This window comes from Canis aureus, chromosome 3 (genome assembly GCF_053574225.1).
Source record: "Canis aureus isolate CA01 chromosome 3, VMU_Caureus_v.1.0, whole genome shotgun sequence".
Classification (NCBI taxonomy): Eukaryota; Metazoa; Chordata; class Mammalia; order Carnivora; family Canidae; genus Canis; species Canis aureus.
In genome coordinates this window covers 48,823,740-48,841,531 of record NC_135613.1, presented here as the reverse complement: position 1 = coordinate 48,841,531, position 17,792 = coordinate 48,823,740, and the positions used below count along the sequence as shown (strand labels likewise).

Below are 17,792 nucleotides of genomic sequence, written 5' to 3'. Positions count from 1 at the left end.
GGGAATTTTTAATGGCCTGTTGATTTTGTAAATAAAGATTAAGAACTCAGAATTAATGTGTAATTTCTTCCTGCATAACCTTTTTAGGATATACTGGTATTTTGTACTTCCATGTAAATAGATACTAAGTTGGTTTGAGGATCTTTATGCAAAGAGGTGGAGGTTAACAAAATAAATTCTTCTTAGCTGACATTAATAAGTGTGTTAATTTCTCATTTTGTTGATACATGTTCTCCTTTAATAGCCACTTTGAGTGACTAATGCAGTCTTTTAGGAATAGGCTTGCGTGTTCCTTGTGTTGAAGTCCCACTTGTCTTGATTTTCTTCTCTGCTTTAAGCCATTTTATCACAAGACCTCTTCCCTCTGACTAAAAAGGATTCCTGACTTCAAATTTCTTCATAAAGATGCTGCTAATTTAAAATGCTAGGAAAAAAATGTGTGACCTTATCAAGTAAATTCTTTCAGCCAATGTTTGTGATGTTTATTCTTTCAACGGATATTTATTATGTGCCTATTATGTAATGCCAGGTACCATACTGGACACCAAGGACTCAGAAATAAATAGTCACAGACTGGACATTCAGGAAAATTTTTGTCCATTGAGTGAAGTTTATAGTCTGAAGAATTTTTCTTTTTTTTTTTTTTCTTTTTAAGATTTATTTATTTTGAGACTGAGAGGGAGTTGTGAGTACACTGGGGTGGGAATGGGGGCAGAAGGAGAAAATCTTAAGCAGACTTCCCGCTGAGCATAGAGCCCAAAGCGAGGCTTGATCTCACGACCCTGAGATCATGACCTGAGCTGAAAATCCAAGTCAGACGCTTAACCAGCTGAGCCATCCAGGAGCCCCAAGAATTTATTTATTTACATGTTTATCTTTTGTACTTCATTGTTCGTGTTTAAATCTGCTAATCACAGCTTTGTCTTTAAAATCGGTGATTAAAGGAGGGCACCTGGGTGACTTAGTGGTTGAGCTGCCTTTGGCTCAGGTCATGATCCTGGGGTCCTGGGATCAAGTCTCGCATTGGGCCCCCTGCAGGGAGCCTGCTTCTCCCTCTGCCTATATCTCTGCCTCTGTCTCCATGCCTCTCATGAATGAATAAATAAAATCTTTAAATAAAATTGGTGACTAAAATATATCCATTTTAATGAAATACTCTTGTATCTTGGTTACTCAAAAGTCTTGGTAAAGTTCTGGATATATGTGTATCATCTCATGGAGTTGGTTGGTATTTTGTATTTTGGGGTTTGTTGTGGTTAAGGATTAGTTGCAGTTAAAAGACACGTCCTAGCCATTTGAAAATTTTAAAACTTCTTAGTGAAATACTAAAATGAGTAAATGGAATTTTGAGCATCATTCAAGTAATTGAAGGAAAGTTCTTTATTTCCAGTAATCTGGCCTCACAGGTTTCCAAAAGGTATGCTTTAAAAAGCAAAGCAGATATTTTAAGCATTTCTATGTTCTTTTGTTAACAAAATATTTTAGAAATTGGACCAAAGCATTTAGTTTAGCCCAGTATTTATTGATTTAAAGTGTTTCATTTATTAATTTATTAAGATGTTTAATTTTCTGAGGAGTTTCCATATTGTTTTCCATTGTAGTCACACCGTTTTACATTCCTACCCAACAGTGTACAAGGAGTCCAATTTCTCCACATCTCACTAACACTTGTTAACTTTTGTTTTGGTAATGGTCATCCTTAGAGGTATGAGATGATATTTCCTTGTGGTTCTGTCCTTTTGGTTTGTATATCTGCCCTTATGCCAGTACCATACTGTTTCCGTTTTTGTAGCTTTATAATATATTTTGAAATCAGGAAAGATGTTACCTCTGGCTTTGTTCTTTCTCAAGGTTGTTTTGGCTATTCAGGTCCTTTGTGGTTCCTTGTGAATTTAAGGTATTTTTTTTTTTTCTATTCCTGTGAAAAATACCACTAATATTTTGATAGGGATATGTTAAGTCTATAGATCACTTTAGATAGTGACATCTTGGGACACCTGGGTGGCTCAGCGGTTGAACATCTGCCTTTGGCTCAGGGTGTGATCCCTGGTCTGCTTAGAGTCCTGCATTGGGCTCCCTGCAGGGAGGCGGGGGGAGGGTGAGTGGGGGACCTGCTTCCCACTCTGCCTATGTCTCTACCTCTCTCTGTGTGTCTCTCATAAATAAATAAATAGATAGTGACATCTTACCAGTATTAAGTCTTCCATTTCACGAACACAGGATGTTTTTCCATTTATTTGTGCTCTCTTTAATCTCTTTCAGCAGTGTTACAGTTTTAAGTGTATAAATCTTTTACTTCCTTGGTTAAGTTTATTTCTAAGTATTTTATTCTTTGTTATGTTATTACAAATGGGATTGCTTGCTTAATTTCCTTTTTGGCAAGTATATTTCATTGTTAGTATATAGAAATCCAACTAATTTTTGTATGTTGATTTTATATCCTGTAACTGAATTCATCTATCAGTTTTTTGTGGAGTTGTCAGGGTTTCCTACATGTAAAATAGAGTTATCTGCAAATAGAGATAATTTAACTGCTTTCTTTCCCATGTGGATACTTTTTATCCTCCCTATCCTAATAGCCTTGGTTAGATTTCTAGTACTGTGTTGAATAGAGGTGTTAAAAGTGGGCATCCTTCCCTTGTTCCTAATATTAGAAGAAGAAAAGCTTTCAGTTTTTCATGATTGAATATGATGTTAGCTGTTAGTTTTTTGTTTATGGCTTTTATTACGTCGAGGTAATTTCCTTTTGTTCCTAGCATGTTGAGAGTTTTAAATCATGAAGGAGTGTTGAATTTGTCAAATACTTTTCCTACATCTGTTGAATTGATCGTATGATAGTTACACTTCAGTTGATGTGGTGTATCACTGTAGTTGATTTTTATATGTTAAACCATATCCTCGCACTCCAGGGATGAATTCCACTTGGTCATGGTGTGTGATGCTTTTCAGGTACTGTTGAATTCTGTTTGCTAGTGTTTTGTTGAGAATTTTTGCATCTGTGTTCATCAGGGATATTGTACTGTAGTTTGCTTTATAGTATCTTTGTTTGGCTTTGGTATTAGAATAATGGCTGGCCTCATAAAATGAGTTTGGAAGTGTTCCTTTTTCATTTTGGGGGGACAAATTTGAGAAGGATTATTGTTAATTTTTCTTTAAATGTTTGGTAGAATTCTCCAGTGAAGCCATTTGCTTTTCTGCTTTCTGCTATGGGCTTTTCTTTGTTAGAAGGATTTTTAATTACTGATTCAGTCTCCTTACAAATTATAGATGTGTTCAATTTCTGTTTCTTGGTGATTCAGTCTTAGTAGGTGTTCTAATAGTGTCTTATGAAACTTTTAGCTCTGTGGCATCAGTTGTAATATCCTCTTTTATTTTTTATTTTGTTTGAGTTGTCTATTTTAGTCTAGCTAAAGTTGGGTCAATTTTGTTGATCTTTTTGAAGAACCAAATTTTGCATATATTTTTCTGTTTTTTTCTATTCTGTATTTAATTCTGCTCTAATTGTTATTCCTTCTGACTTGGGCTTAATTTGTTATTTCTAGTTTCTTGTGTAAAGTTAGGTTCTGTGAGATTTTTCTGCTTTCTTGATGTAAGCATTTATAGCTATACGTGTCCCTCTTGATACTGGTTTTAGTGTATCCCGTAAGATTGTGATATGTTGTGTTTTCATTTGTCTCGAGACATATTTTAAACTTCCTTTTCAATTTCTTTTTCAACTCATTGGTTGTTCAAGAATGTATTGTTTAATTTCCACATATTTCTTAGTTTTCCAGTTTTCTTTTTGCTTTTGATTTCTGGGTTTATTCCATTGTGGTTGGGAAAGATACTTGATATGATTTCTGTCTTATTAAATTTAAGACCTGTTTTGTGACCTAACATGTGATTTGTCCTAGAGAATGATTTGAATGTGTATTCTATTCTGCTGCTGTAGGATGGAATGTTCTATAAAAGTCTGTTAGGTCCATTTGGTCTGTGGTGTTGAGTCCTCTGTTTCCTTCCAGATTTTCTGTCCGGATGTTCTATATCCATTACTGAAAATGGGGCATTGAAGTCTGTTACTGTCTTGCTGTTTATTTCTTCCTTCACTTCTGTCAGTGTTTGTATATTTAGAGGCTCTAATGTTGCGGTATATATAATTGTTATATCTTCTTGGTAGATTGACCCTTTTATCATTGTCTCTTGTGACAGTTTTTGACTTAAAGTTAGTCCCCTTTTGACAAGGTTAGTCCCCTTCTCTCTGCTCTTTTTGTTACTGTTTGCATGGAATATCTTTTTCCATCCCTTCACTTTCAGCCTTTGTGTGTCCTTAAATCTAAATTGAGTCTCTTATAGGCATCATGTAGTAGGATCTTGATTTCTTTTTATTTTAAAAATACATTCAGTCTCTGTGTCTTTTGGGCAATTTAATTCATTCACATTTAAAGTTATTATTGATAGAGCAGGATTTATGTTGCCATCTTGCTCATTGTTTTTCTGAGTGGCTTCTAGGCCTTTTTACTTCTTTTCCTCTCTTGCTGTCTTCCTTTGTATTTCCTTGTTTTCATGTAGTGACATGCTTTGATTCCTTTCTCATTCTTTTGCATATCTTCCATAGGCATTTTTGTTGTGGTCACCATGGGACGTACATAAAAGACTTTTACAGCAATCTGTTTTAAGCTGATAACATCTTCAGTCACATCAAAAACTGTTTTGCTTCTCGTTGGCCCCATCCTCTCTCCAGCACTTTATTAACTCAAATAGTTCATTTTATTCTTTTGCACATAAGTATTTTTCTATAAAAATAGGGATAATAATCTGTTCTTTAAAAAAAAAAAATTGGGGGACGCCTGGGTGACTCAGCAGTTGAGCACCTGTCTTTGGCCCAGGGCGGGATCCTGGAGTCCAGGGATCAAGTCCCACATTGGGCTCCCTGCATGGAGCCTGCTTCTCCCTTTGCCTGTGTCTCTGCCTCTCTCTCTGTGTGTCTCTCATGAATAAATAAATAAAATATTTTTTAAAAAGATATAAATTTTTTTAAATGTTTTTATTTTATTGAGTTTTTTATTTAAAGTTCAGTTAGTTAACATACAATGTAATATTATTTTCAGATGTCAGTTTAGTGATCACTACTTCTGAAAGACACCCAGTGCTCATCACAGCATAGGTATATAATTTTTTTAATATGTATGGTGAATTGGGAAGTACGCATAAACAAGCATACTACTTGTTTTAAGGAAAAGTACATGCATATTTGATTGTTTTTGTGAACTCAATTAACTACTTTTTTTTTTTAAGATTTTATTTATTTATATGAGAGTGAAAATGCATGGGAGGGAGAGCAAGAGAGAATCTGAAGCAGATTCCACACTGAGCACAGGGCCCAATGCAGGGCTCAGTCTCATGACCCTGAGATCATGACCTGAGCTGAAATCAAGAGTCAGACACTCAACCAACTAAACCACCCAGGTGCCCCTCAATTAGCTCTTTTTTTAAATGGAATACCATTTTTACTCCAAAGAATGACTGTGGCTTGGGAATTGCCAGATGTTTTCTTGGAAATGAATGAAGTGAGCTTGTCATTTCAAGGAAAACAGCTGATAGTATTTGTTGCCCTTGGTAAAATGTAAGCTTTTAAAGTGAAAATTAGAATTTTGAAAAACTGGTATTTACCAGTACCCTGTGCTTTGACAACTTTAAAGAGTATTCTGGAGCACCTAGGTAGCTCAGTCAGTTAAGCGTCTGCCTTGGGCTCAGGTCTTGTCTGCTGTGCCTCTCTGTCCCTCCTCCCCTCTCATGCTTGCTCTCTCTCAAGTAAATAAATAAATCTTTTTTTTTTTAAGTGTGTTCTGATAAGATGATTGGTGATATTAATGATGCGATTTCTTTTTTTTACATTCTCTGATGTAGTGTATCAACATTTGGAAGGTCTGCATAAGTCAGTGAACCAGTATTTTCCAAAATATTAAAAAATACATGATGTCATAAAATCATGAATGTAAAGATCTACTTACTAAAGGGGGAGATATACCACTGGATTTTAATGTAACCGATAAGTTCACTGATCTGGCTTGCACTTCCCACATTCTTTTTTTTTTTTTTTTTTTTTTTAAACCAGAACGTTTATTTTGACTAATCATTGAAATCCTTAAGATGAACTGGATGCTGCGGCAGCTGCCCTCTTGGGCTTAGGTGTTGTTCCTTCACGGAATCCATGCCTGAATCTGCTGTATACGATTTTAGGTGCCTCATTCGACCGGTCCCAGTGGTATTTTGTCTTTTAGCCTTGGCTCTCCAGTTACACTTTCTCTTCCACTTGGCAGGGTAGCCACACTTGCCACAGGTGGACTTTTGAAGGTGGTAGGCCTTAGAGCCACAGTGGTGGCACAACGTGTGCATCTTATTGCAACGCTTTCTGAACAGTGACATCCCCTTCGTCATCTTGTTTCTGTGCCAGACCCCAAAGAGACTGGAAGAGGAGGTCCACTTCCCACATTCTAACTAACCTTTAAGAAACTGCCATTTGTCAAATTTTGGTGTAATATCAAAGAAGAGTATATTCACAGTGATTTTAAAAAGCTGTTAAAATACTCCCTTTTCCCATCTCTGCATATCTGAGGCCAGATTTTCTTAATATAGATAAAACCAGGGATCCCTGGGTGGCGCAGCAGTTTAGCGCCTGCCTTTGGCCCAGGGTGCGATCCTGGAGACCCAGGATCGAATCCCACGTCGGGCTACCGGTGCATGGAGCCTGCTTCTCGCTCTGCCTATGTCTTTGCCTCTCTCTCTCTCTCTCTCTCTCTCTCTGTGACTATCATAAATAAATTTTAAAAAATATATAGATAAAACCATTTCTCTATTCACAACACTTCTGACACCAAATGTGTGGGTTTTCCACACGAAGTAGTTCTCCAATTCTCTGTAACTTGGGGTTCTACAGTTTAATTCATTCTGGCACTAACTCCCCAAGTTAGCACAGACCTCACAGGTTAAGGGCTCAGTCCACAAGATTGCCCCCTACTTTAGATGCCAGCTGCAAGTCTCAAGTTATCACATGTACTTCTGGCCAACCAGCTATAAATCCAGGGTTTCCATAACTTCTCCTTGTATTCAGTAATCTTATATTAGTTCACAGAGTTTAGGGAAACACTTTACTTATATTTACTGTTTTATTATAAAGCACATTATAAAACATACAAATGAACCACCAAGTAAAGAGATGCAGAGGGCAAGGTCAAGAGGGATCCCAAGTGCAGAAGCCTCAGTCTTTGTGGGTTGAGGTATGCCATCCTTCCAGCACATGGTTGCATTCACCAACCGGGAAGCTCTCTGAACTACTTCATTCAGGGGTTTTATGGTTCTATAACATGGGCATGATTGGTTAAATTATTGGCCATTGGTGATTAACTGGATCCCCAGCTCTTCTTCCCTCCTTAGAGTTGGGGAGTAGAGCTGAAAGTTCCAATGCTGTAATCACCTGGTTTGTTCCTTCGGCAACCAGCTCTGTTCTGCAAGTCATTACCATAAACTTTCCTGTGGTTGAAAGGGACTTATGAATAACAAAATATGCTCTTCTTACCCTTAATATTCAGGGATCTCCAGGGTTTTAGAAGCTCTGTACCAGGAACCAGGATGAAGACTGTGTGTGTGTGTGTGTGTGTGTGTGTATTTATTATTACATCACCATATCAAAATAAACTTCAGCCAACACAAAATAGCATAGCAGATTGAATGCCAAAGCAGATATGAAAATATAGCAGTTTCCTATCAAGACAAACAGCGTTGCAAAAATGTAAAATAATGCCCTCTTCTTGCTAATTCTTTTTCAGTTTGGAAAATAGTTTTTTTTTTTTTCCTAAAACATGTTGTTTATGTTAAGGAAGATTTGATATTGTTAATTTTAACAGAATCAGCCATTTTTCTTGTTTTTTTTTTTAATTTCTAATATCTTAATATCTATAGATAAAATTCAGATTTAACAAAAGCTCTTTTATTAGGGTTGCAAAGAAGTCCTGAGACTAAAAAGTTCGAGATTTGTTGTTTTAACTTTCTAAGGTTGTTGAAAGTTAACAGATATATTTATGAACGTGAAATCATTTTGTAAAATATTTTAATTGATTGTAGATTTATAAATAATTTTTGAGCCCTTGCTCTTATATTGCTGTGCAAGTCCATTAGATTGAGACTTTGGAGAGGAGACATGGAAAGAGAACATGCAGAAATAATTACTGTTTAAGGAGCTTCTTAGTTTAGATGAGGTGTAGTGGAGGGAATTCACATATAACTGTGTTCCACAAAGAGTAAAAATGTAACATGCTAGAGCCTTTTTTTGTCCTAAATATATTGTTTATATATGTTTATAATACATGTGTATGTATTTGTGTGTGTGCTTGGTCCTACAGCAAACAGCCCTGCTGTTCATGATTATAGTCCATTACTTTCCCAAATTTCTCTTTGAATTTTGAAGTTGTCTCCTTCCCTTGCAGGTATAGAACAAGATGCAGTGAATACTTTTACCAAATATATATCTCCAGATGCTGCTAAACCAATACCAATTACAGAAGCAATGAGAAATGACATCATAGGTAAGCAGTGCTTGAAGCTCTGGCAAAAAAAATAAATAAATAAGTAAATAATAATAATAGTGCGGGTTGTTTTGCTTAACCACGAGGATTTTTTTTATGAACATGGAATTCAGCGTATCCCTTCCTAGTCTGTTTTCAGAGCACTTTATTATATCAACTGTAGCTCACTTAAAATTTTCCTCTGTTATATGTTGGAACCAAATTCTTAGACTTTGACTCAGTTAACAACAGCAGCATGAAAAGAATAGTAGCACACATTTATTGAGTACTTACTGTGTCTAAGACAGCATTGTAGGCACTTTCCATGGATAAACTCTAACTTTCTAAAGAACCTTATAGCATATACAGTTATTATTTTATAAATGAGGAATTGGAAGCACAAGAGGGTAAATCATTTGCCCAAAGTAACACAACTCAGACATGGCAGAGTTGGGATTTGGAAATAGATCCCTACACATTAACTAGTGTGCTGTTTGTGGTGTTTTTCAAACTGTAAATTCAGACCGGTCTCCTCTTGCGACCTCATTTTCCTGCCAAAAAAAAAAAAAAAAGACTAGAATAGAAATATCAAAGATTCAGTAATAAAGACAAACAGACATCATTTCAGGACATTGTTTTCATCAAAATTCATATACGTTTGTGTGTACTGTGTAACATAAATCTATTTCTCTGTAGGTCATAGTAAAATAAAAAACTTATAAGTTTTTACTATGTTGTATCAGAAGGACCTGAGGTGTACCTGTAATCACAGATGAAAGTGGTTTGTTTTTATTAAATAAATATTTATATTCCCATCAAGTTCTAGTACTGAGTTTTGTATCTTTTTGACAGAGACTTTGTAGTTGTGGTTTATAAAATACAGCTTGTTATTCTGCTTCTAGCAGATTCTCCCCAGCATGGGGCTCTTTAAATCTTTACCACTGATATTTTGCACTGGCTCAATATTGGACACTGTAAAACCCTTTAATATCTGAGCTGTGCTTCTTAAATTGGCCCATCAGACTTCACAGTGAACCACTGTTGGCTCTTTTGGGGCTCATCAGATGCTGGTCCCATTGTTTTCCTTTTCTTTTTCCTACACAGACGCCTATAATACATAGGTTTTGTGGCTGCTGGTTATTTGTCACCATTTGCTTATATTTGGGGTTTTCCCCAGTTTTGTTGCAAATGTCGTTTCATATTGGCTTTTCTATGTAGTGGGAATTTGTTATTGCCATCTTCCAGACTTACCTAGACGAACATTTCCTGTACAATAATACAACTAGGGTGTCCTAACTGATTAGAATTTGGCTATTTGAGGAATTGGCTGACTAGTGATTCCTTTTAGGATTTGTTTGTACCAGTGACTAACCAGACTATCTGGCGTAGGACACAAGGGGGGGATTTTTGAGCCAAATAAGCATTAGAAATGAAATATCACTTCAATTCTTTTTTTTCTTTTCTTAAACTTTATCAAATTAATGATATAATCCTATGAAGGGAAAAAAAATCTTTGAAAGTATAAGTTGGTAACCTTTGGTGATTAAGGGATCTGAGAAAATTAAAATGTTGATTACATATGTGTTTTTAGGCCAGTCATTTTTCTCTTTGGGCTTCATTCTGAATCCTACCCCGTATTCTCTTACAGCTGAAATATTCTAATACAGCTGTACTTCAAATACATACAGTTGGAAGAAGTCTGCCCGTGAGCTGTTACTATAAATTCCACCTTCCTGGTTTTGTTGTAAATGTTATCCATGGGTTTCTGGTGTTGCTGTCTGATTACTTCCTTTTTACATGGGGATTCAGAATAACCCAGAAACTATCCTTCCACTGCATCCTTCATCTTCTGCAAATCCTTGAAGTGGTGGAGTTTAAAAAATATTTTGAAGGTACAGCTGATAGAATTTGCTGATGGTTTGAAAGTGAACGTTGTAAGGGGGGAAAAGGAATCAAGCATGACTTCAGTTTTTTGAAAACCTGAGTAAGAGAATGGAGTTGCATTTATAAGTTGAAGAAGATTGTGGAGGTAATGGCTTATGGGAAAAATCAGGAGTGTGGGTTTTTAGACACCCAAATGGTGAATGTCAAGCAGTTGGATATCTGTGCTAGGAGTTCATGAGAGAGGTCTAGGTTGAAGATATGTTTGGAAGTCATCAGCATATAGATGGGTTTAAAGCCGTGGATAACATTATCCTTGGAATGAGGATGATGAGTAGAGACGAGGCCTAAGGACTGTGTTCTGGGGCAGGCCCAACATTCACAAGTCTAGTGACTGAGGGAGAACTAGCAAAGGAAACACAGAAGTAGCAGCTCATAAAGTTGGCTCTGCTATATCATCTATGTTTCAGGAGAGTAGTTCTTTCTGGAAGCAATGTTCCTAGGAGTCAGGGAGTGATCAGAGGTGTGTTAAATCCTGCTGAGAGGTTAAGTAAGATGAATATTAGAAATGGAATGGACATGCCAACCTTGTGGACAACTGGTGCATTGGTTATCTTAATTTCAGTAGGTCACTGGAGACAGAAATTTAATCAGAGGAGTCTTAGACTAGGAGGTGGAATGGAGACAAGTATGAGCAACTGTGAAGAGGCATTTTGCTCTAAAGATGAGCTGGAAGGGGATGTTAAATCAAGGTACAATGCTTTTTGTTTTGTTTTTGTGATGATGTGTTACAAGCATATAAAGTATAGCATACAATCAAGTATATACGTAGAGCATACAAATAGACTATATATAACTGGTGAGTATGAGGCAGTAGCAAAGGAAAGCTTGATGCAGGAGATAGAGGGACAGTTGCTGTGAGAAAGAAGTTTTGAGGCAAAAGAGGATGAGATCCAGGGCTCAAACACGGAGTGCATGGGTAGGGGTGGTGCAGATGAGTTGGTAGATGTGGTGGTAAGTGGTGGAAATAATTTTCTGATTCCTTCTATTTTCTTAACGAAGTAAGAAGCAAAGAGATTAGATGAGGTGTTAAGGTGTCCAAAGAGAGAGGAGAAGTTCTGTTTTGTGTCATCTGGCAGAGTATGAGAGGAAATGGACCAGAAAACTGTAGTATGATCCTTGGGTTTCATTAAGGTCCCACTAAGGTCATGAACTTAAAGTGAAACTAGCCGTTGTGGGTGAATGGTTTTTTTCAGCCATATTTGATAGCTGGCTAAACAGCTTACTGATTTCCTGCATTTTACTTAGGTAATTCCTATTTTTAGCACATTTCATGTTTCTACCAGATAACATTTTGATGAACTTTTTTACAGATACATCTTTTTACAAATCCATAACTCTTTAGGTTGCAGTCTTAGAAATAGAATTGCTGATTGAAAGGGCATGCATATTTTTAAAGCTTATGCCATAAAGTACCAAAATGCTCTCCAGAAAAGGATATACCAGTATATTCTCACTAACACTAGTGTCAGTTTTCCCATGTCTTTGCTCAAGCAAGACAGTGTAGTGTTAAACGATTAAACATGTGCGTTGTCACAACAATTTTGTGCCAGTTTACTAAACGAAAAGTGGGGTGCCTTCTTATTCTAACTTGTTATATTTATTTGATTACTAGTGAGCGTGTATATCTTTTCATACTGGCCATTTTATATTTATTTTTGTTTAAGTTTGTTTCTTTTAGTAATCTCTACACCAAGTGTGGGGCTTGAACTCACAATCCTGAGTGAGCATCCTCTTCTGACTGAGCCAGCCAGGCACCCCTATATTTGTTCTTTTATAAACTCTTTTCATGTCCTTTGCTCATTTTTCTTTGTGGATATTTCTTACTTATTTGTAGGAGCTCTTGATACATGAATGATAATTTACCATATTCAGAGTAAACTGTCAGTCATGCTGCAAATTTTTCCCCCCATGTGCCTTTTGTATTTTGTTTTGGGGGTGTGTTAATGTATAGAAATTAATTTTATGTTGTTAAATCTTTTGATTTCCACTTTAATATATATATGCTTGGAAAGATCTTCCCTACCTCAAGATTATATGTTCACCTGTATTTTTCTTAAACTTTCTGATATATATACCTCTACAGTTATTTTCCTACTTTGATTCACAAAGATGTATGGTTTGGATTTAGTAGAAATTTATTTACCATTTCTTTTACAGCAAAGATTTGTGGAGAAGATGGACAGGTGGATCCCAACTGTTTTGTTTTGGCACAGTCTATAGTCTTTAGTGCAATGGAGCAAGAGTAAGTTAATTTCATACTTTCACATTTTGGGTTTGGGGATGTGAGTTCATTCAACTAAAAACAAACTATCTTGTTGACTTAAATGTTTTGAATGTTTACAGGATCTTATAGGCATACTCTGAGACTTCCTTGGTTCATGGTGTCTTAAATGTAAATTATATGAACTCTTAAAAATAAAACACTTATTTGTTTTTACTGTTCATATTTCCTAAGTTAAAAGAATTTTTTAAAATTCTGAAGTCATTTGAGGGTGATTATAACTATAGTGTGACTATTATAATTTATTCATTTCAACAATGCATGTGTTCAGGTGGATATCCTAATTTGTTAGTGCATGCTTTAAGCTTAATGGATGCTGTATTACTAAATCCACATAAATTTTTTGAAACTGCCTCCATGGTTTGTTTTTTTGTTTTTTGTTTTTTGTTAGATTAATTACTGCTGCATGCCCTTAAAAAAAAAGTCTACATATTGAGTCATTTAGTATTTATGGAAAGAGTGCTCTGCACAAGGCACAGTTAGATATAGTCCCTGCTTTGAAGGAAGTTACAGCCTATTAAGAGAAATAGAGCATGTTTTTTGGTTACATGTAATATGATGTAACATGTGTCACATAACAGAGGCAACTACAAAGTCACTAAGAGGTGGGAGAGATCCTTCCAGGTGTAGGAACCAGGAACAACATCATGGGAAGGGAGGTAGTGTGACCGAGGCTTCTAAGATACAATAGGCACAGAATGGAAAGAGAGAGTATATTTTTCCCAGTTAAGCTCTTTCCTTGGTCGTTCCCTCAAATTTTCCCTTTTTGTCCATGTGCAGGCACTTTAGTGAGTTTCTGCGAAGTCACCATTTCTGTAAATACCAGATTGAAGTGCTGACCAGTGGAACTGTTTACCTGGCTGACATTCTCTTCTGTGAGTCAGCCCTCTTTTATTTCTCTGAGGTAAAGTCTGCATTTCCTTTCACACTCTGTTAGAACATTCCAGCCTCTAAACTAGACGTGTTGGGCCCCCTATAGAAGATAACATGGAGGAGCCAAATCATTTCCAAAAAGATCGACTGGAATGAAAGAATTTTATTAAGTTGTGCACCTAATGGCAAGAGTACTTTAACAGCATATTAGGTTAAAGAGAATATGAGAATTCAGTGTAAAATAACCAATTTTGAAAATTTAACTAAACTTCTGCTTATAGGAGAATGCGTATTTTTAATTATCTGGAGCTGTTTTAAAACCACAGGTTTGATACTTGATTCCAGTGCGCACATATTTGCAGACCAGACTTCAGAAGAGGAAAGGAAAGTAGTAAATTTTTTCCTTCTATCATTGCTTTTACTTTAGCCACTTGATAGGATTTCTCAAGCAATGAGTAGATTAATCTCTTTGAGGCCTATACACAGTTTAGCTTGATGATATTTGTTAGGTTTCGGTAAATGAAATACTATGACTATTAAGTAGAGAGAAGTGGATATACCAGGTTCCAGGTTCACAGAGCATAACTTCTATACACACTTGCCCTCTGCCTCTCCCAGGAATAGAACTTTTGGTTGATTTGCTGTCTCACTCCCTCTCTTTGCCGTAAGTTTAAGTCCACATTCGTTCAGGTTACTGTGGCTGCGTGGAGTGATGGAAATGATCAGATATAAAAGATTCGGTCTGGTTGCTTTACTTTTTGTATGTTAGCCAGCAAGGGCCCACTGATCATCTTTACTGTGATTCTTATTCCAGTTCACTTAAGTTGTATCCAGCAGGGTGGTGTTTTTTTTTTTTGTTAGTTCTTTGAGTTTTTCCTCTACAACAATGGTTTTTAAACTTTTCAGTCTCAAAAGCAACTGCAAGGTGCTGACTGACATTAACTGAACAAGTGGATCTGTTTTTGTTTTTTGTGTATGTCCTGTATTTTTAATGGTTGGGCTTATGGATTAGAGATGGTTAGAGAAATCTGTTTATCATCTTTTTTTCTTTTCTTTTGTATTTTTCCTTCCTAGTACATGGAAAAAGAGGATGCAGTGAATATCTTACAGTTCTGGTTGGCAGCAGATAACTTCCAGTCTCAACTTGCTGCCAAAAAGGGCCAGTATGATGGACAGGAGGCACAGAACGATGCCATGATTTTATATGACAAGTGAGTTTTATTGATTTTTCAGCATTTGGCAAATACTGAGTATTTGATGTGTATTTTGGAAGTAAAGATGAACAAATCCAGTCTTTGCTGTCAAGGAGCTCATAGGGAGTATCATAAATCTGCTTTTCATACAGTGTGTATAAAGTTTTAGGATTCTCAGAATAAATGTCTTTGATGGGGGAACAGGAGGTTTGTGTGTGGCAAGAAAGATGGTGGTGGTGGAGTTCAGGGAGCGTTTCTCAGAAGAAACATTTGAATTGGATCCTGAGTAATGAATTAAATTTTGCTAGCCATAGAAGGTGGAAAAGAACATTCTAGGCAGAGACATTGGCACAAGCAAAGTCAGAGAAACAGGGGAATGTGGCACTTTCAGAAAATCTGAGTTTGGGTAAATAAAACTTGGGTAGGGAATATAGGAGGAAGATGAAACTAATCAGAATATATTGTAAAGGGTCTTAAGTATCTATGAATGAGTGCATCATATTTTCTGATGCAGATCTACGCAGCCAGGTTAATACTCAGTGAATAAGTGTTTTTCATTGGTCTTCACTGAAAATGAGAAGATGGCAAAATCTTACAGTGAACAGAACTGAAAACATCTGGTCAGTTGAGTGATATGAGTTACTCTATTCATTTAATTTTTCTTACTCTGTTAAGAAAAGTCATGTGCTATTTGTATCTACAAGCAATTGCTGGGAGGATAACTTGACAGTAGAGGAAAGTCTGTGGGATGTTAGGGTTTGCAAGAGAGCTGAGAGCATCTAGGTCAGTGGTTCCTGAGCATTGCTCTGCAGGTTCATGCTGGGCTGTCTGCGTAAGAACCACCTGGGAGTTTGTTAAAAATAGGTTTCCAGCCCTCCTCTCTAAGAGATTCTGATTCAGCACATTTGAGGTATGACCCAGGAATCTTTATATTTAGAAGATACCCAAGATGATGCTGATTGAGCCAGATTAGAGATCTAGTCTGATTTTCCCATTATGCAGGTGAGAAAACAAAGGCCCAATGAGGTATTGATTTCTCAAGGTCACAGGGCAAGTTAGTGGCAGAACTTGGGCTGGAATGCAATTCTTAATGTTTGTCCAGTGTTTATTTGTATAATCTATTTGTGGAAAATATTATATAAGGAACATTGTTACATGGATGTTAAAATAGCAAGTGTTTACATTTAGAAATTTGGTCTGGGGTGCCCCAAAATTCGAATCATGGAAGAGTATTTACCAACTTACTTATTTGTTATAAGATGGGAGACTATTTGTTAAGAAAAGAGTAATAACAAAAAATACATATATATTTTTTTTATGCTGGAACAGAAGAGTGGCAGTAGTAGTAAGCTCCTGGCTGGAGTTCAGTAGCCACCCAGAGCAGAGACCCTGTTTTCCCACTGGATCCCATTTTCACGTTGGGAGCCATTTTTAAATGAAGATCACCATATGGCATCCCACTGGCTGTCATTTTGTCAAGTTCATTGTGTCACATTTGACTGCACTGATCCTAGTTTTTTGTTTGTTTTGTTTTGTTTTTTATTCCATTTGAGAGAGTGAGTGAGTGAGTGTGAGGCAGGGGAGAGGCAGAGGAGACAGAAAGAGTTGAGAATCAGGCAGATTCCCCACTGATTGTGGACCCATCCTAAGGCTCCATCCCACAACCTTGAGATCATGATCTGAGCCAAAATCAAGAGTCAGATGTTCAACTGACTGAGCCACCCAGGCGCCCCAACCCAATTTGTTTTTGTATCTTATGTATGTTATGTACATACAGTCACAATCGTTCCTCATCAGTCTTTCTGCATTTATATCTTAGACAAGATTTAGAAGTCCCTAGTATGCTTGGAAGAGAACATACATATATATTTTGCTTTAATCCCCCTTTTCTTTTGTATCTACTTTATAAATCAGCTTACCAAAACACTAGGTTTGCAAAACAAAAACAAAAAAACACTAGTTTTGCATTATATCTTAAGAAGTTAGATATCTTTGAGGTGTCTTTGGTTACTCCTTTTCCTTTCTACACCCAGGCTTCATCAAGTTGTATTATTCTGTCCAAATACATCAAATCCATCTACTTCACTTTCCGTATTACTGTATTTTGAATTCCTGCATGTATATCACCTGTGCCTCCTGGTTATAGGGTGTGTTCTCATGGTGTTCTATGCAGAGATCTTTTCTGCTCCCTTTCCAGCATAACTGTGTCTTACCCTCTTTTAACTCTATTTCTATCTCCCAAGTGCTAAACAGAGGATAGGTGCCCATCAAATGTGTGTGATTGATTGATTTCTTTGTCTCAGCTGTAACCTGACTCTTAAGAAATCTTAAACAAGAACTAAGGAAGATAGAAGGAGATAAGAAGGTAGCAAGTTGACTCAGATACCTTTGGGGTTGTGGGAATAAAGGTTGCAGCATGGCCAGCATGAGCCAGGTCTCGAGGCCTAGGTCTGCAGGCTGAATCAAGTGGCCTCATAAAAGAGTCAGTACCAAAAGTTGCTTGTACTGGCTAGGACATTAGTTTTATTTTTGCTGTCTTTGTATCATAGGTACTTCTCCCTCCAAGCCACACATCCCCTTGGATTTGATGATGTTGTACGATTAGAAATTGAATCCAATATCTGCAGGGAAGGTGGGCCACTCCCTAACTGTTTCACAACTCCGTTACGTCAGGCCTGGACAACCATGGAGAAGGTAACTAAGAACTTCAAGAATATTAAACTGCAAGAAGTTTTTACTTCTTTCTGGGTAAAACCCAGAAAACCTAACACAGGAAAAAAAATAAATGTAACAAAACAGGGAAAATTGAAGCAGTGAAGCATAGTGATTAAGAGCAGAGGCTTTGAGTCTGACTTGGTATGTATTAATTAACTTCATAGGCTGAGTGACCTCAGGCAGATACTGAAATTCTTTAATGCCCATTTTCCGCATCTATAAAATGGAAATAATGTGGATACTTAC

The 17,792-nt window shown here is 36.7% G+C and overlaps 1 protein-coding gene and 1 pseudogene across 5 annotated transcripts in view; one reads left to right on the top strand and one right to left on the bottom strand.

Annotated features, from left to right (window-relative positions):
• The window catches only part of AKAP10 (A-kinase anchoring protein 10), an 85,565-nt gene that overhangs the window by 37,177 nt on the left and 30,596 nt on the right, over positions 1 to 17,792 (top strand). For all 5 annotated transcript variants that reach the window (XM_077892480.1, XM_077892479.1, XM_077892481.1 and 2 more), the window contains 5 exons: positions 8,463 to 8,561; positions 12,642 to 12,726; positions 13,546 to 13,669; positions 14,713 to 14,849; positions 17,381 to 17,525. In XM_077892480.1, coding sequence (XP_077748606.1) covers positions 8,463 to 8,561; positions 12,642 to 12,726; positions 13,546 to 13,669; positions 14,713 to 14,849; positions 17,381 to 17,525 — 590 coding nt within the window. The remainder of the gene's footprint in view (positions 1 to 8,462; positions 8,562 to 12,641; positions 12,727 to 13,545; positions 13,670 to 14,712; positions 14,850 to 17,380; positions 17,526 to 17,792) is intronic.
• LOC144305292 (large ribosomal subunit protein eL37-like) lies at positions 6,098 to 6,419 on the bottom strand (annotated as a pseudogene).